Genomic DNA, 22,441 nt, shown 5'->3' with positions numbered 1-22,441 from the left:
GGTTCACTGTCTCTGTTTTCAAATCGGCAGAGAAGCCTTTCTGTTTGAATAATGAATCGAATGCCAACATGGAAGCCAGCCATCATTATAGATATGAATATTATAGATATCTTTACATTTATAGCCATTCATCATATACTGTATGTCCATGAAAATACAGTGTATCCTTTTTTAGGGATCTGTTAGTAAGTTGAATTCCCTATGGCTCACAGTCTAGACTTTCTTTTTAAGCCACACACCTTTATAACTTTGCTGTACATTTTCCAAAAAGGATTGTCACTCGAACACAAGACGCAGAGTTATTGCAGCAGAGGCAAGCAGCTATCAATCAACCCCTGGCAGAGCAGGCAATGGCTTTGAGGCACTGGGCCAAGTTTTCCCAGCCACAAAACTACTGTTTTCACCATCTCAGGCAGTAAACACGAACATTAGTCTTTGCAGTGGATTCACACTCCATCTTCCTCCATGATGATGTCTCCTCAGAATACTCTAAAAGCTTTCCCTTATTTGTATTTTTCTCGGCTCTGTTTTTCTATTATGACTTGTCAACAGTCACCAACACTTATTCAATTAAAATAATTGTTCCACCCAAGCATACCACACCTCCCTGCTTGAAAACAATATGCAGTCCCATTAGTTGTTTTGCCTGCTGCTAGGAAATACTACTCCGCTACATGGCTTTTGTTGGTAACTACACTTATTTAATTAATGGCAAGCAAATTAGGCGTGACAGGGACTTCTTGCGCATTGTAATGTTTTGCCTAAGGTGGCTTCAAACTCAAAGGAATTAGATAAATAATGAAATGAGAACGTTCTTGTCTTCAGAACAGCGAGAAAAAGAAAAAAAAACATTGGAAGGGGTCACACTACTTGTGCATCAAAGGAAGCATGCAACGTGAGAGCCATATTGTTTTTGTCAGTGTCATCTCTCAGTTTTTGTTTCTGTGTTTCTTATGCGAGGCACTCACTGTCTCCATTTGTCTCATTTTTGTCTCCAGACACGACGGTGTATTTCCCATTTTTCAATGGCACCTCTTACCTGGAGCTCCAATCGCTCACATCTCTGCTGCAGTCGGACGTCCTGGGAGCGTCCTCTTCCTCGGCCACCAGCAGAGAGAGCACTGTTACTCTCTACCTGACTGTGAAAACGCGGGCAAGCAACGCCATAATCCTTTATGGTGAGTATTAGCTCACCACTTCGCTCCTCAAGTGCGTGACTTATAGCTCAGTGGAGAGTTATTACCGTCTGATCTCTTTATGTTCTTCAAATCTCGGCGTGCGTCTGTGTGTGTTGAGATACTTAGAATATTGCTTCCTGAAGTGTTTTAACTATTTGCATAAAATTTGAATTTCACTGTACATTCATTCTTGTTTTGTTTCATTTCTTTTTTATTGCAAGTTATTCAATTGTTTGGGCATCATGATAAGAGGAACTTCTTTTTCAGCTCTTAACTATTGTGAGTGTCTCCAGCCACATAAAAGGAACAGTAGAGGCCTAGTTTTCACATTGACCACAGCAGCTTGTGTTCTTTGGAATCAGGATCCCGTGTGTCATACAAGGTGTAAGGTAATGCACAATTCATCTATGGCAGATGGAAGATATATGCAGCTCAGCTTGACATAAAAGCTGCGGTAGGTCTCGACAAAGTCATGTATAAATATGTTTTAGTTGCATGACCGTGAGCCATCTGCTGTCTACTGTGTTCAGGTCAAGTCATGAATCTGAATAGATGCTCCTGAATGTGCGCTAAATGATGAAGCTTGGGGGATTCTGGGAAAGTGTGAGCATGTCTGTTTGTGTTTTTATTAATCATTCTAATCACACCTGATACTTGGAGATTGATGTTTATCTCAACTGATCAAACCTCACCCTCCTTCCTTGGATACATGTTCACATTCCAGGGCTTTACAGTGCGCCCATTTCACTCGCACATGCGAGTAAAAATGATGCCGTGCGAGTGCAAAAAAATATTTAAGCGCACTGGTGCGAATGACTTCTAACCATGTCAATGTTTGTCTACAAAATACACCGCAACATCGAGAAACATTACTGGTACAAACCATAGAATCACGTCGCGAATGAAGCGTAAAAACTACACCTCCCATCAACGTTAGCAGTTTCGCGTTGTGACTCGCTAGTAGTCGCTTCTATCAAATCCAAGAGCGCGCAGAAAAAGCGGAAAGTTAGACTAGCCAGCCAAGATGTAAAGATTGAAGAAATTAGTTCTTCTATCCACCGAATTCATTGGATATAGGAGGAACAGGATGAGATTCTGAGAATGCAGTGAGAGAAGGAAAGGTAACCTAACATGCCTTTTAGCCCAGTTGACGTATTGGCTGCATACGAGTATTAGGGCCACAGATGAAGGAATTTTTTTTTTGCCATGACAATTTTAAGCTTCGACATTGCTTCGACTTTTTCGAAAAAAATTGAAATAAGTCGACTTTAAACTATCGACTTTTGTCGCCATGTCGACATTAAAAAATTTGAAATAAAGTAAAGAATATCATGTCGACTTTAATCTCGGCGTGTCGACATTAAACTCAACATTTTGAGAATAAAGTTAGTTTGGAGAGAGAACGACCGCTTGAGATGATTGAAAGGGAGGACGAATAAAACAATGCAACTAGTGCAACAATGATTCAGAGTGTTCTAGTGCAACAATGATTAGACATAGGACTATATCATGTGGACAAAACATAGAACATATTAACCTACGTTGCTCAGCTCCTCCCGACCACCCCATGTAGGCTAGTAGCCTACATGCACACATATGCACACATAGCCTAGTGCATAAATAAAGTGCATGCACACATATTCTCTCCCGGGATCAAAATAGTATATATGCTTAGGATATACCTGTGTTTCTAGCCTCCTATAGGCTACGTATTGCAGGTGAGACATGGAAAAGCAGTTTTAGAAAAATGAGTTTTACCATGTTATCCTATGGAGAGTGACGGCCTGTGGGTCATGAAGGGCAGTTATTTGGATGTGCAGTGGCCTTACCCACGTAAAACAGAGTGAAATAACATTTTGTATAGAAACATTATATCATTGGATACATATATTTTTCTAGCAATTTAGCCTAAACGGCATAGTATTTCCATAACCGCGAGACAGCACTTCACGATGACGGCAATGAGTAGTTAACAGACAAGACGCAATCTATCTGAATATCTGCAATCTAGCAATTTATCTGAAATAACACCTATTTGAAGCCCATTTTTCATGTAACATATTGTGTATTAGTGTAGGCTACATAGCTTGAACTGTGTAGGCTATGTTTAAACAGTAGGGCCTATTCTTGAAGTTTAATGTCAGCATGTCAACTTTAAAGTCGACACGCCGAGATTAAAGTAGATATGATATTTCAACTTTATTCAACTTTATTCGACATGGCGACTTTAATGTCGACACGTTTAAAGTCGACATTACATTTCAACTTTATTTCAAAATGTCGAGTTTAATGTCGACATGTCGACTTTAAAGTCAACATGTCGAATTTAATCTCGCCATGGCAAAAATATTTTTTTTCTTCATGTGTGGCCCTAATACTCCGTCGTAGCTGCAATATGCAAAATATAGCTGTAGCGAACCGGGACAAAAGTAGCCTCCCGTAATACTCCCATTTTATTCAAAGGTAGAACGCTACTGACAACTCCAGGCTTCCACGCATGCTTGTTTGTTTACACCGAATACAAGCTGAAGTGCAAAACGAAAGTAGGTCTAACGTTTGCCTACTGCCCCCATCAATGCATATATTTCAAATAAAAACTAAAAGTATAAAACACATATATACTTGATTAGCCTATGTTGGGTTTTGTGGAAGAGAAAATGGACTGTTTTAGTAGTAGGCCTAGTATTAGGCAGTATGCAGTCAGATAGGTCACCATAGGCATATTTGGTTTAGCTATAGATGGATTCACAAATAAATAAATTAGCCTACATTTGGCAGGATACTTGATATACAGGCTAAATGCAAATATGGCAATGTATTATATTATTTTACATTAACAAAATGTAGGAAAATAGAACAGACTGAAAATAAAGTAGGCACTGATCTTTAAATTATGTGTAAGTTAAGTACAGAACTGACTGTGCGCCAACATTTTTGTCTGTGCTCCTAAATTTTTTAACTTGGGCGCACAAGTGCTCCTGAAAAAAAATGTTAGTGTAGAGCCCTGCATTCTCACAAACACATTCAGTGTCCAAACTCTCATGTTTGCCCAGTTTTTTCACCAGGGCAACAATGTACATGCTGTTTCTGTTCTCAAATGAGGCAAGGCCTTGTACAAGTAAGATGGATGTCCTGAAATGTGACATTTCAAAAAAAGTTTTTTAGGTAAAATGGTGTGCTGTAAATGCAGGTTTTCCCTACTGGGTTTTTGCTAACTTTTCAATGCTAACTTTTCACTCAGGCTCACGGCATTTAAATGGCCTGTGGGGAGACGTGTAAAGTGAACATAAGCCATTAGGTGCTGCGAGGTGTTTTATCTGAAGAGTGAGGGAGAAGAAGAAGAAAGAGAGAGGGGAAAAAAGTCTGCCAGATTGCTCTTGATGTCAACTTAGCAAAGTCATTTCCTCGCCAACCTGTCAGATTACCTGCTCATGTACATTCTACCCGTCACAGGCTATCTGATGCTGTTTATCTCGTGTCATGGGCTGTCAAAATCTGTGTGGATTCCTTTTATAGATTAACAGAGAGGGGATGTGTGAGGTGGGGGTGTTGGGGCTTGGGATGGGGGGGTTGACATCATGCTTCCTCTGACAGCAAGCTCATCTAAACCCACCTCTCCGGCCCCCAGCTCAATATGTGTCAGCCATCACTGTGTTATTCTGTTTTTCAGCTAATTCAATTCATTTTGTGTAATATCATGCGCACAAAAGCCAAGGCAATTAGACAGTTTTCATACGCAAGGGAACAAGCATGAGGCATTTATTTTTGTAATGAAAAAATTTGGTTTGCAATCTGGTGTAGGCATTTGATCTTGACTATCGTTGAAAACAAAGTTACTGTAGGTATCTCAGACAGGACGCTAATTTCTCACATACAGTAGGCCTAGCAGAACTAAACTAGTTTAAAAATGATTGAGTAGCATATACTATTTACGAGTGCAAAATGATGTCTCAATCTGGTTCATCAGTGTCAGCGTCGTCTGAGTGTCAGTATTCGTATCATAGTAATGAGTATAAGTATATATACTTTTTTGATCCCGTGAGGGAAATTTGGTCTCTGCATTTAACCCAATCGGTGAATTAGTGAAACACACTGCACACAGTGAACACACAGTGAGGTGAAGCACACACTAATCCCGGCGCAGTGAGCTGCCTGCTTTAACGGCGGCGCTCAGGGAGCAGTGAGGGGTTAGGTGCCTAGGTGCCAACGAAAACAGTATCCTTGAAAAATTCCAATCAGGTTTTAGATCAAATCACAGCACAGAAACGGCTCTAGTAAAGATAGTCAATGATCTCAGACTAGCTACCGACTCAAACAAAGTCTCAATCCTTATTCTTCTGGATTTGAGTGCGGCATTTGACACCATTGATCATAGCATCCTAATTCACTGCCTTGTGAAGTGGGTGGGTCTCTCTGATAATGCTCTAAACTGGTTTCAAACCTACATTACTGGCAGAGATTTTTATATCAGTCTAGGAGATCATGTATCTGAAAACATGACTTGCCTTTTGGTGTGGCCCAGGGAGCTGCCTTGGTCCCCTGCTATTTTCTCTATATATGCTTCCATTGGGAAACGTCATAAGTCAGCATAATGTAAACTTCCACAGCTACGCAGATGACACCCAATTGTATCTTTCTGTGGAGCCAACTAACCCAGATGGCCTTTGCTCCCTCACTGCATGCCTAACCTCCATTAATCAGTGGATGAGCAAAAACTTTTTGAAACTAAATGATGACAAAACAGAGGTACTTCTGGTTGGACCAAAACTAAAGGTAGATATTATTCTTAGTAATCTGGGGAACTTGGTACACCAGGTCAAACCAAAAGTAACAAGCCTCGGTGTCATCTTAGATGCAGAGTTAAGTTTTAAGCCCCATATCAGTAAAGTTACTCAGACAGCCTATTTCCACTTGAGAAACATTGCCAAAGTGCGGCCTTTTTTTAACTCAACAAGATGCAGAAAACTAATTCACGCCTTTGTCACTAGCAGGTTAGACTACTGCAATGCACTTTTTACTGGTCTTCCCAAAAACATCTAAAGAAATTGGCACTCATACAGAACTCTGCGGCTAGACTTTTAACTAAGACTAAGAAGAGAGAACACATCACCCTGTGTTGGCTGAACTGCACTGGCTCCCTATTTCCTATAGAATTGATTTTAAGGTTATGTTAATTACTTACAAAGCTCTGAATGGCATAGCACCTTCATATATCTCTGAGCTTTTAATATCTTATCAACCACAAAGGAAACTTAGATCATCCAATTCTAATCTTTTAATCGCACCCAAAGTGCTCCACAAACAAAGTGGAGAAGCTGCGTTTATCCATTATGCCCCAAACTATGGAACACCCTGCCTCTGTACATCAAGCAGGCGAAGTTCAGTAAATATTTTTAAAAAAGATCTGAAAACATACCTGTACAGGAAAGCTTTTAGTTAACTCATCTTATCCTGTAGACTACATTTTCAGATTATTCTACATCTGCTACTATTGAGGTGGGCAGCCAGCCAGAAGCAGATGGGCTCCCCTATTAAGTCAGGTTCTGCTCAAGGTTTCTTCCTGGAATATGGAGTTTTTCCTTGCCACAGTTGCCATATGCGTGCTTGTGGGGGGGTAAGAGGGTTAAGGCTGCCAGTCTTATGGCGCCATTTTCTATATTTTTGATATGTTGCTGAGTATAACATAAACAGCAAAGAAAAGTGATTGATAATGACTGACTGACTATTATTGTGTTACATGCTTCAAATGTAAAGCACTTTGAGCTGCATTCTGTGTATGAAAGGTGCTATACAAATAAAGCTTTATTATTATTATTATTATTATTATTGCTCAAGGGCACTTCAGCCGCGGCCCACTGGTCGGGGCTCGAACCGGCAACTCTCCGGTTACAAGTCCAGAGTGCTAACCAGTGGGCCACGGCAACATGCAACAATTGAACACACTTGTTGTACTCTCGATAGACTCACTCTCCCCACAGAGCTAAACCAACAGAAATAGCTCAAATGGATGAATATTTTCCTCGCATGGCAGCCCAAGTCTTGACAATAAGAATTCAATACCAAATAATGTCAATTTCTTAGAGACTAGATTTTCTTAATCCCGGGTTACATTGCACAGTTTGAGGCACGTTTAGCTGGACTTTATAAGTAAACACATTCTTTCTTCTGGTGTCCATGATTCCATCAGAGGGAAAGAGAGGCAGGGGGATTGTTCAGCATGTTAAATTGTAAGTAGACCAAAGCAAGTTGCGTCATTTTGACTGCAGGCAGACATTACATGGCAGCTCTTGTCATCTCCTTGAATTTTAACAATTCCTTTTCAAATCTTTTTTTTTACATAGATCACATTGTGAAATAAAAATAGAAAGAAAAAAAACTCCACATCTCACACAGTCCAACTAATATTGTCATTTAAGTCACTTGTTATATTCCCGAGCATGCAGATGAAATGCAAATGTGTTCCTCTTCAGTGGGAGGACTAGCTGAGGCGGCACTGCTGCGCTGAGCTGCGCTACGCTGAACAGCGCTGTACGGTGTGCCTCCAGGGTCAGACAGCCCAGAGTGTGCGCCTGTCCAGAACTCACAAATATCCTCTGGGCTTTGGGGTTTGCTCCCCGCTGTGCAGGGGCCCACGCAGCAGGAGGCCCCTGGGAGTGCCCTCCGGTTGCCTGAGAGATGTCTACATCCACCTACTTGCCCAACACCACCCCCACACACCCCAACCCACACCCACACATCCATGTTCTCCCTCTCTCACAGATAGTGTTGCATTTGCAGTCATGCAAAAGGGGGTCGAAGAGGAAGAAACAAGAAGATGAAGCTGAGATGTAATGCAGGGACTGGCTTGGTTTAGCCATTCATAACATGCAAACGGAAATTGCCAGCAGGCAGAGTCCTTTGCCCTGACAAACCGGCGATGCGCTTGACAGATGGAGGCAGAAAGTCCCAAGTAATTGGCTGTTCCAGGATTTTTTGTTAGCTCCCAAAGCTGCTAAAAAGTTCCCGTACAGTTGTGCACCTCTAACTCCTACAAGTGTCCAAACTGGTTTAAGTTTGCCAAATGCTTGTGCCAAGGTAACGGCTATTCCTGTCAAAAGCGACACGTGAAGAATAGGAAATCTGATTGGACCCCTGAATATACAGTATGTCAAGAAATCCCACGTCGTAAAGCATGGTGATTGCTCTGTGAGGAAATGGAAAGACACAGAGTTTTTCATCTGGCTGCGTATCTCCTGCGTACAGAGCAGCAGCAGCAGCATCTCTCAGATGTGAAAGAGTGACCGAAAAACAGAAGGCTCCAGAGATCAAACAGACAAAGTTAATCAGGCGTCCTGATGTAGACGCCGTGGCATCAGAATGTACATTAGAAAGAGGCCCGTGCTGCTGAAGTGCCGCTACTCGCCGCAAGTGTACACACATAACCTCCCCGCAAGCTCTGTGCAAGACTTCCCGCGGGCTTCACTTGTCAGCCACTGGCTGGTGGAGTCCAGGTTGCAGGTACTGAGAAAGGAAAGAGAGCACTTCAGGGTCCAGTCCAGGAGAACAGGACCATGGAAATACTGAGAAGCAATTTGTCATTTTTCTTCCCCATCATATAATAAAATACTACATTAAATATACCAACATCTCACATTTATTCCCAAGGACAAAATCAGGTATGATGGATGAAAATATTACATTTTCTCAGTGAAAGGAAAAGCTTTGAAAGCTTTGAAAAGTCATTACATAGGTTAAACTCTTAATGGTATTCGTGTTATTTTATACTGCAGTCTGTGGTCATGAAGCATACAAATCCATACATGCCAAATCCATCATGCATGAAGTATTTGCATAATAGCCCTTAAAGCTAACTTAGCCTGGGTATGTCACCCAGCTGTGGGGCTGTTGGCTGTGAAACAGACATGGCAAGTCGTCAAGCCTCTGGCTCGATGTGTTATGTGGCAATGGTGATTGTTCTACAGTATTTGCATTGGTTTGACTAGCAGAGACCAGATAATATTATTGATTTGCGATACATTTTTAAAAATACAAAATATTCAATATAGTATTGTTTCATGATATATTTTTTACACACACACACACACACACACACAGAGAGAGCATAAAAATGGCCTTACTCTGTCTTAGAAGTATTTTTTGACATAGACATTTTAAAGGGAGCTTGTGCATGGGTGCTCATTCCAGCAGTACAGCCATAATAAAACAATCACCCTGTCTCCTCTGCTCTCTCTCACACATCCAGCTCACTCAGTTTTAGGGTTTGTGGTGGCAGTTATAGCGTGGTTTACGACAATAAAGGGTTTAGCTCTCAGCTTCCCACTGTTCCCATTCACAATCAATTTGAGCTGAAACAATGTTGTAGGGCTTTCTCCAGACGGCGCGCGGTAATGCTCAGAAGCCCTCCGCACCAGCGGCTCAGTCCAGTCCCAAAGTAGGTCAGCACGCTTTTCAATAGCCTACAAGGAAAATGAGAGATTCTCTGAAACTGATCACATTAACTCTGCCTGTCTTGGATGAATTGTTGGTATTTTTCTTCCTTCTCTCGCCCCCTCTCTCTTCCTAACCCCCCCCCCTTCCTCAGCTCGGGAGCAGAATTTCGGAGACCGGTTCCTCCACGTGTTCCTGCAGGACGGGAGGCCCGGTGCCAGATTGGGCTGCGGTGGCGTTCGTCCTCTGAGTGCCTTCGCCGCACGCAACATCAGCAATGACAAACTGACAGCCATCACAGTGCGGTAAGGCTCCCCGAGCACTGGCCCTTTTTCTGCCCATCTCACTAGATGGCCTTTTTTATATTAATAGGAGATGGTTCCTCAATGCATCAGGTATGCTGTTTTCATCAAGCATTTATACAGGCTTACGCAATCTTCAAGTCTGTCATGAACTGCAGTTCTTGAAGTCAGGAAAATGGGGAAGCATGACATGGGATATGCCTCTGCCAGATGAGGAAATAGGCTGTTTGCCACTCTTGCCTATGATATGCTTGATTGAAGTCCTAAAGGCCTTTGTGCTACTAATATAGAGTAAATGAACTGAGCTCAGTCTGTGCAGCTCCACTTTGGGAGCAGTCGTATGGTTGCCTCTGTTAACTGAAGTGTGCGTACTCTCTTTACAGTGTGCTTTGATGGTCCAAGAGGGTTTAAAGAGAGTATGCACACTGTTTGGGGGATGAGTACTTGTTTGGACTTGAACCATTCAAAGTCAGTTTTTATTCCTGTATGCACTGACATCAGACCACCAAGTAAAAAAAAACACTTTAACAGATTCCATCTCTGTCTTTCCAGTTTTAGAAGACTTGAATTTTAAAGGGCCACATGACTTCATATTACAATCACTTCAATATTTCATCACTTCATAATACCAAAGATGCAACTGTGATATCAAACATATTGTAGACTACTTTTGTCCTCTTTTCCCTGTTATCTACTACTGTGTAATGTATACCCCTAAGGATTTAGAAGTTGTCATATGTCTTGCTATTTGCACCTATCAACTTCTGACACATGCCCTTGAGAAAGTACAATGATTGTCTGTGAGTATAGGATCAGTTTAGATTACATGTGTCATTTTACCCTGGTAAAAAATAGCCATTGTGGGTCAAATACCCTGCATCCCTTCCTTATAGAGTCCTAGATGTCTTCTGTTGTGCGGTCCTTGCGAATGCCTCTGATGTAAACTCGACAGTGTGATACATGTTGCATTGTTGCGATGTCTTTTATCTTACTTCTCCTCACAACTGACCAACAGGGGTTGGAAAGGCACTGATGGGTTGTGACGGCTCTAACCCAAGGACATTCTATCAATCCCACTTGAAAGAGAGAAAGAGAGAGACAGAGAGAGAGAGAGAGAGAGAGAGAGAGAGAGAGCTTGTGTGTGTGGTTGTGTGTGTGGTTGTGTGTGTGGTTGTGTGTGTGTGTGTGTGTGTGTGTGTGTGTGTGTGTGTGTGTGTGAGAGTGTACTGTATGTGTGTTTCTCTGTTAAAGAAGAGCTATTGTCAGGGCAGGATGACATGCAAAGCACAACAGCATCCATTACCATTATTGGCTTGTGTCATGATAAGTAAGCCGTTCCTTTGTGTTATTTTCCCTCTCTCTCTCTCTCTCTCTCTCTCCCTCTCTTTCTCTCCCTCTCTCTTTCTCTCTGCATCGCTAATTCAGATCTCACACAAGCAAGCCTTATGATGTCGTACTCTGGGGAGGTGGGAGAACCGTCTGTAGCGCCACATAGTGCGTGGGATCTATGCAATTATGAAGTGGCGTCTGGAAAGTTGGTGCTGTATGTTTTGTTTCCAAGACAGTTCAAAGAAGACATCATTGGCAGCTGCGATAGTGTATGATTAAATAGGCGTCTCGATTGTCAGAGTTCTGGATGCAGATTATGCCAGTCAATTTCATTTTTTTTTTTTTTTAATGTCTCCAGTATGGCCTTTCTATTGAATATGACTTTTGTTTGTCTGTTTATGCACAGTAGGGGAAGGACAAAACATTTGAGTGACTAGTTCAGGTTACAGAAAACTAAAAGCTATTTCAGGGTCCACTACTCAGATCAAATGCATAAATAGTGAATAGAATTTATAAGTAAATACTGTACATCTAGCCCCATGCAGTGAAAAGTTTAGAAACCCGATGCCAGCTGCAGTATCTATTTTTTAAACCACAAAAGCATTGTGAATATCATAGTGAACCAACATCATAATGCTTCAAAGCCATACTTGTCAACCCTCATGTTTTTTCTGTGTTTCTCACGTATTTTAACTTTTCTCCCGCTGTCTTATGTTTTATATTTTCCCTTAAAATGTCCCGTTTTTTAATAATCTCATAACATTAGCCCTACAATCGGACCTGTCAGTCTCTGTACTGTTGTCCTGTTGCTCCCCCCGTGCCCTTCCAGTGAAACATGTTTTCGAAGCATCGTTTTGCTTGCTTGAAGGCGACCTTAGAGTAATGTTAGTAATGCCTATTTAAAATAACGGTGTGGTTGTTGTGAGAGCATGATTTGACGCCAATCTGTAAGCAAAGTCACGTTAGACCTAGCTTCACACCTCGTTTAGTTAGTGCAGCAGTTTTGTAGTCTGAATTCTTGCCGTCATCAGAGGAATAGCAACAGAAAGAAGAATGTTATAGTTAATAGTTGGGTGTATTTTGGGTGAGAAACCCGGGAAATCTACCTTATTTTCAATACACAATGTTGACAGCTATGCTCAAAGCTAAGATTGTGATATGATATATGCCTTTTATTTACTCGTTTAAGTTGTAAGGCTGGTTTAGAAAGATCACTAATAATCTGGATAGACAATATATCACATAACATTGTGTGCTGTCGTTGTTGTCGTTGTTGTTGTTGTTGTTGTTGTTGTTGTTGTTGTGAAAGACCAAGCTGAGGATATTGGTCTAACTTAATTTTCTATGGCTAAACTGACTGTGCTGTCAGCTTTGACTGATTATTATGGATCCCAGAGCCGCTGCTAAACGGGAGCAGAATAGTTCCCCCCCTCGGCATGCCAAATTTCCAGACAAGCTCCCCATAATTATCCGCAAATCTAATTAACTCATTGTGTGTGCAACTGTACATACCAACTAACGTATAGCATTCATCGGCTGCCAGACACCCTTCACTTGTTTGTTGTGTAATTACGGAAAACAAGACCAGATAACTCCCACAATGATGTTCCTGTCCTGAATAACATATAAAGGAGATTGATGATGTGAAGAAGATGTAGAAGAAGAAGAAGAAGAAGAAGAAGAAGAAGAAGAAGAAGACGAAGGAGACGAAGGAGAAGAAGACAGGAAGCAGCTGCAAGAGTAACATCAATTGATAGCAGGCATGGCTGAAAAAGCTGGCATGTCATTCACAGTTCTTTTCAGAGGATTTTAATACTAATCACTCACAAGTTCAAACTGAATAATTTGCTTTGACTGATTTCATCATATCAGTGTATTTTTTCAGTTATTCAAATCGTAACTGTGGAACAGCTGAAGTCTGTAATAAAACCAAAGCCTACTGAAAATATAATAAAACTGATCACATTTGCAACATAAAAGGTACAACAAGATGAAAGTCAAACTGAAAAAAAAAAAATACATATTATGTTGCAGACATCATTAAGTTGGACAGATATGATTAGTTTCTTCATCACAGTAATCTGAATTGAGCATGAAACAATGAGTGTACATGATATTTCTGTGACTGCTCAGAATATATGCAATTAGAAGAAAGGCATCACTCTACATTATGGTACACTTACAATATCTGATTTTTTTCCTGAAATCTGAAGTACTCAGGACGGTGACCCATCATGTCAGATTTCTAAAACAATACCATGTAGTACACTGTAATACACTCATTCACATTATGTGAAAAACTTTCGTACTTATTTGTATTCTAACCATAGTATAAGTACAGTAAATTCTAAGTATCAATGTGTTGCCACTCAATATCCCAATATCTTACTCTGCAAATACTCCATCTCAATCTCAATATCTTACTCTGTCTACTTTGTCTATCTGACACATGCCATTACTGTTTCTTAGCCGTAATTACATACTTCAAAATACTGTAACAAGAAGACGCAGATCAAATAACTGCCAACAGTTTAAAAAAAATTGTAATTGAATGATCTTGTTGGGCTAATCTAGGAATAATACTGACCCGGTCCTTTGAGCACAGTTCTGTGAAACTACTCGTGTTTCCATTCCCAGCTGTGAGCTTTACGGCCCAGGCATGTAAAAACGCTGCTCGATACCACTGCAGCATTGTTGATGAGCAGTAACCCCTCAACCCCTTCACAGGCCTGCTCAGCACTGCTCAACTCGGCTCAGTTCGGCCGCTAAAGAGTGACAATTCATCCGTCTAGAGACTCCCTCTCTCGACCTCGCTAATCATCCCCATCTAGGGGAAAATGAGGCGTTGTGAATATTTAATCAAGGAATTAGTGGCTCCCCGAATGATGGTGAAAGAAGCACTCCTCCAAACATCCAGCCCAAGCTTCATGAGTAAAAGCTTCATTAAGTCTATGCAGAGAACCTCCAGACCACTAAGGGTGTTATTTTACGAGGGCTAGACTGGGGAATCACACAGAGGAGCAGCAGCTAATCCTAACTGCAGTGGATGTGTGAAGGAAGGCGGGCTTGGAGAATTACTAATTTTCATTCATGCAAGAAAGCACAAAATGCTTTATTCATAATGGAAACAAAGCTTTCAGTAATTACACAATGTACATCTCAGCTGACATGACTCCAACAACTTCCAAAGAAGATGAAGGCTGTAGTGGCATCCATCTCTCATCAGGTCATCTCTTGAATGACCATGGAAGGTAGAACACCCTCTCCAAGGATCTTTTCATTTATCTGGCTTTTACAAGCAGTGACTGCAGTATCACAGTGCCTATTAAGCCAGTACCCATGTTAGTATGAATGAAGACAAAGTATCAGAAAGGAGTGGTCTAAGTGGTGTTAATATATAATATAATGCAGTGAAACATAACACAAATGTTACAGTATTTATTACAGCTTTTGTTGTGTTGCCTGGAGACCCTTTGGGATTTAACCGCTGCATAATTGCATCTCCCTCTCTCTACACACGTGGGACAGATCAGCATTAGTTATGACTAATTGCATACATGTCACCTCTGAAGAAAATGTTCAGTTAAATCACAAGCTATGAAAATCCAGTAATTGTGTGAAATTAGTGTAATTGCAGGCAATGCATGATTTTTTATTAACTTTAAATATAGTAGTATTACATTCACGTATGCTTAGTAGGCTAGTCCAGGCAAGACATCATTTGGAGGAATCCAGTTGAAAATAGTGAACTTTGTCCGGGAAGTGGTGGGGGTCATACATAGTAATATATTTTGTTGTTATAGATCTTGAGTTTTTTTTTATTGAAATGGCAAATTGTCCTGTACATCACATCCTCCAAGAGTGGGGCTGCCAGAACTTTAATACCATGAGATTCATTGCAGATCATTAACTAGCACACCTTGAATATACAGTGGCTCCGACCTCCACATCATCAGCGTGTCCCAATGCCTTTAATCTCCTCCCGCACCTCTGGCAGGGCGAATAAACCCTGGCATTGTTGGGCAAATATCAATAATTCTGCCACTTGATTTTGCAGGGGTAGGTCACCTCCTCGGGTCCTCGTTTAGCCGATGAGATCTGATGGGATCTGCCATCACAGGGGTTTGACTTGAAGGTCAGAGAGGGCGTCGCTTAAGCAGAATCTTAATGTGCCCTGCGTCGGAGCAGAGGCCTGCCTTTTTACAGAGGACAGGAGTGTCAGAACTCTGGTCAGGAATTAGCTGGACACGTGGTGGCAGACACGCTGCGCCCACCACAGCTGCGACAGAAGAGCGGGTTTGTCCAGGGACACAGCCTGTGGTCCGGCCAGCTATGGGGATGTCTCGAGTTCAATGTTTATAAATGAGGCCAAGGGAATCAGTGCTGATATGAGCCCACCGGGAGATGTTTTGGTTAGATGGCACTAAAAGGAGAGCACACGTCATAGATGAACACTCATTTTCTAACTGTTTAGAAGCTTTATGTTTGCACATATGAAAAGGTGTAATATATTAGCAATGTTAGAGACACTATTGCCATTACATAATTTTGGAACATTTACTGTGTATGCAGAGGTCTATCATACTTAAAAACATAAGTCCCTTTCGCACCAGAGGAACTTTTTGCATTTCTTAGAACAAAGTCTTTAAACTGGTTCATGGAACGAAAACCAGAAACTATTGATGTTTTGCTAGAAACTGAGATGAATTCTATTTATTTAGATAGGCTACGAATTTCCAATGTTGGAAAAATCTGCTGGGTCAAGCTAAATAATTTTGGACAGCTAACATTGACAGTAATTGGCTATTGACCAGCATACCCTAGTTTGTTAAGTCTTTGTTTAAAACGTAGGCTAATAGTTCTCATATTTGGCATTTCAACTCTTTTGTTCAGATGGGAAGACATTATGTAGCCTAGTGCTTTAATGTTTGATGACAGGATAGAGACTAGAGAAATTAAAGTCCTAATGAACAGCCTACTTCTTTGTATGTCCCACAGCTGACATGGAATTGGGGAAAAAATCTGGTCCAAAAGGCCTAGAACATGCAGTTCCTAAAACCCCTATTTTTCATTTCATTTCATTTTTTTCATTCGGAAAGCATGGAACTGGGCATTAAAGAGTTCCTCTGACCGCAGTTCCTATAACTATTTAAGCTCCTACTTTGAGGTAGGGTATTTTCCCTATGCATAGGAACCATGGCTGTTTTGCATGCCAAGGCAGCAGAAGCATCATTTTAAAAAAATCTATAAAAATAGTTCAGCTTCTGTTTTAATTTGCAAAGCATAAAACCTGCATGGGAAGGCTGCAGACTGTCTACTGTCATGCAACAAATGCCTTCTGGACAGATGAGGAGAAATGTTATTAATAATGCTGATTCGTTTTTAAATGCCTTTTGATACCATAAGCTTCTACTGTAGTTTGTCAATAAGCTTCAGTAGCTAGTAACTAAATAGCAATGCTGTCTGTTTCATTACTTTATGGCCATGTAATTATTGGGCTACTAATGTGTGAAGTCATCTCAGAGTTCCTAGTGTGTGCGAACGCAAACAGAAAAAAAGCCCTAGGAACTATGTAGTTCTAGGTGTAGCCTCTCCAGTTAGTAGTTAGTAGAACTGTGTTCCTAGAACTGTTGTGTCCGAATGCACCTATTATGTAAAACAGAAATGTCAAACATTTTCAAATTCACACGTTTTTGAGTCTACTACAAGGAAGTGTTATGAGGGTCTAAAAGCAGCCGCATCAATTATTAAGTGGTTTAAGGCAAGAGTTAAAATACACACCTTGTGTTTCAGCATGTCAGTCAGTCAGCGCAGTGCTAAAGTCAACTCAGTCTGACAGTTCATGCCAGCTCTCCTAAAACGCTTATCAAGTTTAGCGACGTCAACATGAAAACATTCTCTGGCATTTTGTCACGCCTCGTTGAGAGCCGAAGAGAGGGAGGAAGCGTACCCAGCTCATACCTTAAGTGCTCGGAATTCTTGGCAGTTCTCTTTCCTGACGCCCCATTTCGTGTTGAACCTTAATGCGTTATTAATATGATTAATTTAATAAATTCACACTTTATTAATGCATTTTCACTGTGACCTGCAGTATTGAACAGGGCAGTTGAATATTAACATTTATCAAAATAGCAGAGCTTATCTTTTCAAGTAGACGCCTGTAACCTGAACCAAAATGATGCACATTATTATATTGCACTCCGAAATTAACATCAGCGCGAAAAAATCTTCAATTATCAATCGCGCCTGGGCAACAGAGGCTCTGTATCTCCTGTCCTCAGAGGCCTTGTACATGCAGTGCCACGAGATGTCAGAGGTGACCCCGACTGCCCCCGCCTGCCGCGGAGAGCCGTCCTCTCGGCAGAGGGGTTAAATTATGTCTGAGGCCTGGAGTGCCATGCTGGCGCATCGCTGGGCATGCTAACCCCTCGCCCAACCCTTGGTGTGCCTTCGCTGTCAGATGCCTCCGTGGTGGTTTGGGCTCCTCCACTCTCTCTCTCACTCTCTCTGTGTGTGTGATTCATTTCCAGTCGAGCTGTGGCAAAGGTCAACAAGCGTGGGACACGGTATGCTGCCGCCACACTTTTCTATCTTTTATTAGCAATGAACTTTCAAGTCCCTGGCAGATATGATTATTTAAATGAATGCCATATTTTCTAGTGAGTTGTTCCTGCTTGAGGTTCAGTCAGTGTGTGTGTGTGTGTGTCTGTGTGTTTATGTTAGTGTGTCAGACTGTGTATGTGTGTGTCTGTGTGAGGGTGTGTGTTTGATTGTGTATATATGTGGTGTGTGTTTGACTGTGTATATATGTGGTGTGTGTTTGACTGTGTATATATGTGGTGTGTGTTTGACTGTGTATATATGTGGTGTGTGTTTGTCTGACTTAGAGAGAGAGAGAGCAGAAAAAAGAAAGAAGGAAAAACCTAGGAGGTTTACTTTACCCATTTCATTCTGTGCAAAGTAATGAGAACAAAAACCCTCAGAAATTAAACATGAGAATTAAGAGAAATTGGCAGAGAGTGGATTGGCTTTCTGTGAAAATGGTCCTACCACTTCTGCCTTTTAGTAGCTTTTGTTCTCCATTCCAGGAGCACACAGACGTTCAATTAAATCCCAATACATGCTGAAAGTGGCTCATCGCACATCGCGCACCCTAAAAAGCACTTCTAGACGCAGGCCACACACACTGCTTATTTTGCGAAAAATGTTCAAGTTGTGCTCAATCTGTCATCGTGCTTGCTGCCACTTTCCAACATTTGAGGGAAATGAGATCCCTCGTATCACATCTCCGTTCTAACGACGCAATTAGAGTAAAGTGATGAGTAGGGGGGAGCGGCTCTGTGGCGCTTGGCTGTGCTAGAGGAGCTGCAGTAAATCGGCTGATTATCTTAGTAATATGGAAGAGGAATATGGATAAGCAAATGTCATCATTGTCAGGCATGCACGTGAGGGATGGTGTGTTGGGAGTGGTGGTGGAGTTAATCAAACAAATTAGCCACTTAAAAGTCCTCGCAATGAATTGGGTCACCTATAGCCATATGTTTGAAGACATCCGTTTGGGTCAAGATTTTTACATCACTTGAACTGGAAGCAATTATTTTGGTAATTATCATAGTCAAATTGAGCTGCAGTTCATGTATTTACATGCACCCTAACACCCCAAACCCCCCACCCCCCCAACACACACTCTCTTCTCACACACACACACACACACACACACATGAACCACCACTACATCTCAAGTTGTCATGAAGCCGACACGACAAGTTGATGTTGCATACTCAGGGTAAACTGTACTCTCTTTTTTCACTGTATTTCTCAGCCAGCTCAGGCTGAATATCCCCAGCTATTTTTTGCCCTCAAAGACGTGGAAAGCAACACAGCGCTGGAGGGCTGTCGTGTAATATTTGCCACCGTTGATCAGCCGAAAAGGCCAAGGGGAAGAGGAAGATGAAAAGGAGGGAGAAGAAGATGAAGTAAAGAAGGGGAAGAGGAAGATGAAGTAAAGAAGGGGAAGAGGAAGATGAAGTAAAGAAGGGGAAGAGGAAGATGGGGGAGAAAGAGAAAAAAACATACTCAGGCTCAAAAACAAATTGAGGCCTACCAGTCTCGGAGCAAATTACGCAGCAAATGCCGTCGCCCGTAGTGTGAGGAAGTCACTGCAGCAGAACAAGAGCAAGCCAGAGGTTACGCTCTGCTGCTACTTGATCCGCTGCAGGGGGGTGATCAGGAGACCAGCTTGAGCTGCCGCCGTGTCGTAATGTCAGACAGGCGCATCGCTCACTCGCTCGTGCAAATAAATAAATAAATAAATAAATAAATAAATAAATAAACAAATAAATAAATAAAAGCCGGACACAAGTGTGACCCTGTACTATGATAAGTGCTGTCTCTCAGACACACGTAGGTGCAGTGTTATTTGCAGACGAGGAGCAACGCTGTTGTAGATATTGTGAACGGCACAATCATTGTTCCTGGAATTGCTCAGTGCTCCAGACAGCGCCCCATGTCTCATTGAGTTGGGCTGCATTTTGATAAAGGGTATTAGAATCAGGGTATGAGGCTGCCTTGAATGTTTTAAGATGTCTGACCCACTTAATTTCTCTCTGTTTTCTACGCCTCAGCTGCGATGTATGCATTTATGTGCAAGAGTGTGTGTGTGTCTCAGTGTGTCTAAATGTGTGTGTGAGTGTATGCGTGTGTCTTAAATCCGCCCAGTATATATGGGGTGCAAATCAGAGGATTTGAAAAGTGACATGCATTGGAAATTACTTCCCATGCATGCCACCACCACCATTACCATCACCACCACCATCACCACCCCCAACCCCAACCCCCTCCTCTTCCTCCCTCCTCCAACCCCGTCATCATTATTTCCATCCTGCAGGACTCTGGAAGCAGATCAGATGCAAGCTCATCCCCACCCTAACCCCCCCTCCCCTCCTCCCTCCCTCCCTCCCTGTCTTTCTCTCTCTGTTCGATGGGAGGCTGTTTGTAAGCCCACCAGCACTTACTGTTGGCTGGCGTTGGGGCTTCTCTCTGCATGATGCTTTACTGCCATCTGTTGCCAGCATCCAGGCAGAGAGATATATTTAGCCGTAGTGCAACTGCTGCTACTGTACAAAACGCTTCCCACTTGACTGCTATTCATCACAGTGTACTGTATTCCTTTGGATCAGCTGGCTGGCATTCGGAGAAGCAGACGGATTCATCTCAAACTAACTGCTGCAGTGTTCTTGGCAAAGCCACGCCATGTTTGTGTTCGTGAATGTGGTTGTCTTTGTATATGGTTGTGTGTGTGTGTGTGTGTGTGTGTGTGTGTGTGTGTGTGTGTGTGTGTCTGTCTGTCTGTGTGAAGTGCTAGCCTATAGACCACAGTTCACTGCACCTGACACACTGAGTTTTATTTCAGCCATCTTGTGGTGTAGGTTCCTGTGTATCTACACCCGTAAACAAACTCTGTGCATTCACCCTTTATAGGTAGACAGTTAAAGTTTAAAGAGTTGCCCTTAATCCGCCACAGTAATAACAGCCGTCCTCAAGCCCCAGCGAAGGTACTGTACCGATGATGAATTATTGAAACTCTGGCTGGTCTGAGCATGCAGGCACCATATTTGGAAAGTCACCCTCGATCCAAGCGCTAGCCAGATGAGCACATGAATAAATGAAGACGTTGAAGAGAGCACTGAGAACATTGTTTAGTTTGAGGGATGAAATATGCAACGGATGGTTTTGTTTTCAGAAAGCAAGCCTCTGAAATGCTGAGCGAAGACGCCTGTGTTACATCCTGACCTCACAGGAGAAGGCTCTGATTGAGTTGACATGCAGTGTGTTGAAAGATAGGTTTGGTCCAGAAAAGATGACAAGGAGATCTAGTGTCGTGCTACACTCATTTACACTATAAATGAACATGTAATCATCCAATATTCATTACTAGTAACAAGCGATATACAAAACAAAGCACTGAAATTATTCATGCACACAATGCTTAATGCTGAAATGCATTCACCATATGAGATAATACTCTACACTACATCACATTTGGCATTTTTGAACCTGTTAATTGGCCAAATAACAAAAGTGTTTTTCAGTTTTGAAACAGATGCTGCTGATGAATTGCTGTTGCATATTGATTTACATCTCCAGTGACTTGTGCTCAAGTGCAAAACTCGATCTCTCTCTCTATCTCTCTCTCTCTATCTACTGTATCTAGCTATCTCTCTCTCTCTTTCTATTCAGTTTTTTTAATTCAATTGAGCTTTATTGGCATGACAAAAAATACAATTTGTATTGCCAAAGCATACATGTAAGTAGTAGTGTGTAAAGACATAAAGCAAAACATCATGCATCATACATTACTGCAACGGCAGTGTGTGCGTGTGTGTATGTGATGGTGTGTGTGTGTGTGTGGGTGTATTTGACTTTTTGTGTGCTTCACTGATGAAGTGACTCCCTTTGTTTATGGCAAGCATCTATATATCTCGCTGCGACTCTTGCGCTCTTTTGTTCCTCTCCTAATAGTATTCTTAGACTTGGATCCTTAAAGTTTTGAAGGTCTGGATGCATTTCTCTGAATTTAGTAAAGAATTGATCTCATATCTATTTCCATTGGCAGCATTCAGCCAAGAAGTGAAGCTCTGTTTCTATGGCACCTTGGTTGCAATTGGTGCACAGTCTCTATCTCTCTCTCTCTTTCCTGTCTGCCACCCCCAGCACCCTCCCTCCCCAAAACCCAACTCCTCATCCCCTAAGGACTCGCCTTATGTAAATGAGCCTGACGGGTCACTCATAAGCCACCATTCAGCAGAGCTCATCAGAGAAAAACACGCACCGCTTCTTCCAGAGACTCTACCTCCCGTGTGCCGCTGGACAAATAAAGACCCGGGAAAGACATAGTGCAACAGCCTGCAGGAGCGAGAGAAGAAATCTCCCCCCACCCCCCACCCCTTATAGAAGTCTGTCTTGACAAGATAACCCAAGAGCCTTACAGGCACTGGATATTTTTGGACGCGTGGCCTTGTGTTACTGAGAACGCGACCGGCAGTGACAGCATTCTGAATGTAATTATCGTTTCATGACAAGGTGGGGGACAGGGACATTGTTCTCAAAAACAAAGGAAAACAAAATAACACAACATAACAAACAATAAATGCAAATGGCAGATAGGATGTAGTGAAGCTGTGCTTCATCACTCAAACAGAGAAG

The 22,441-nt window shown here is 42.0% G+C and overlaps 1 protein-coding gene across 2 annotated transcripts in view; it reads left to right on the top strand.

Annotated features, from left to right (window-relative positions):
- Positions 1–22,441, top strand: part of eys (eyes shut homolog) — a 217,745-nt gene that overhangs the window by 155,430 nt on the left and 39,874 nt on the right. For both annotated transcript variants that reach the window (XM_048269098.1, XM_048269097.1), the window contains 2 exons: positions 999–1,178; positions 9,760–9,910. In XM_048269098.1, coding sequence (XP_048125055.1) covers positions 999–1,178; positions 9,760–9,910 — 331 coding nt within the window. The remainder of the gene's footprint in view (positions 1–998; positions 1,179–9,759; positions 9,911–22,441) is intronic.

This window comes from Alosa alosa, chromosome 18 (genome assembly GCF_017589495.1).
Source record: "Alosa alosa isolate M-15738 ecotype Scorff River chromosome 18, AALO_Geno_1.1, whole genome shotgun sequence".
NCBI lineage: Eukaryota > Metazoa > Chordata > Actinopteri > Clupeiformes > Clupeidae > Alosa > Alosa alosa.
The sequence above is the reverse complement of the archived record's forward strand: the minus strand, read 5'-3'. Positions and strand labels throughout refer to the sequence as shown.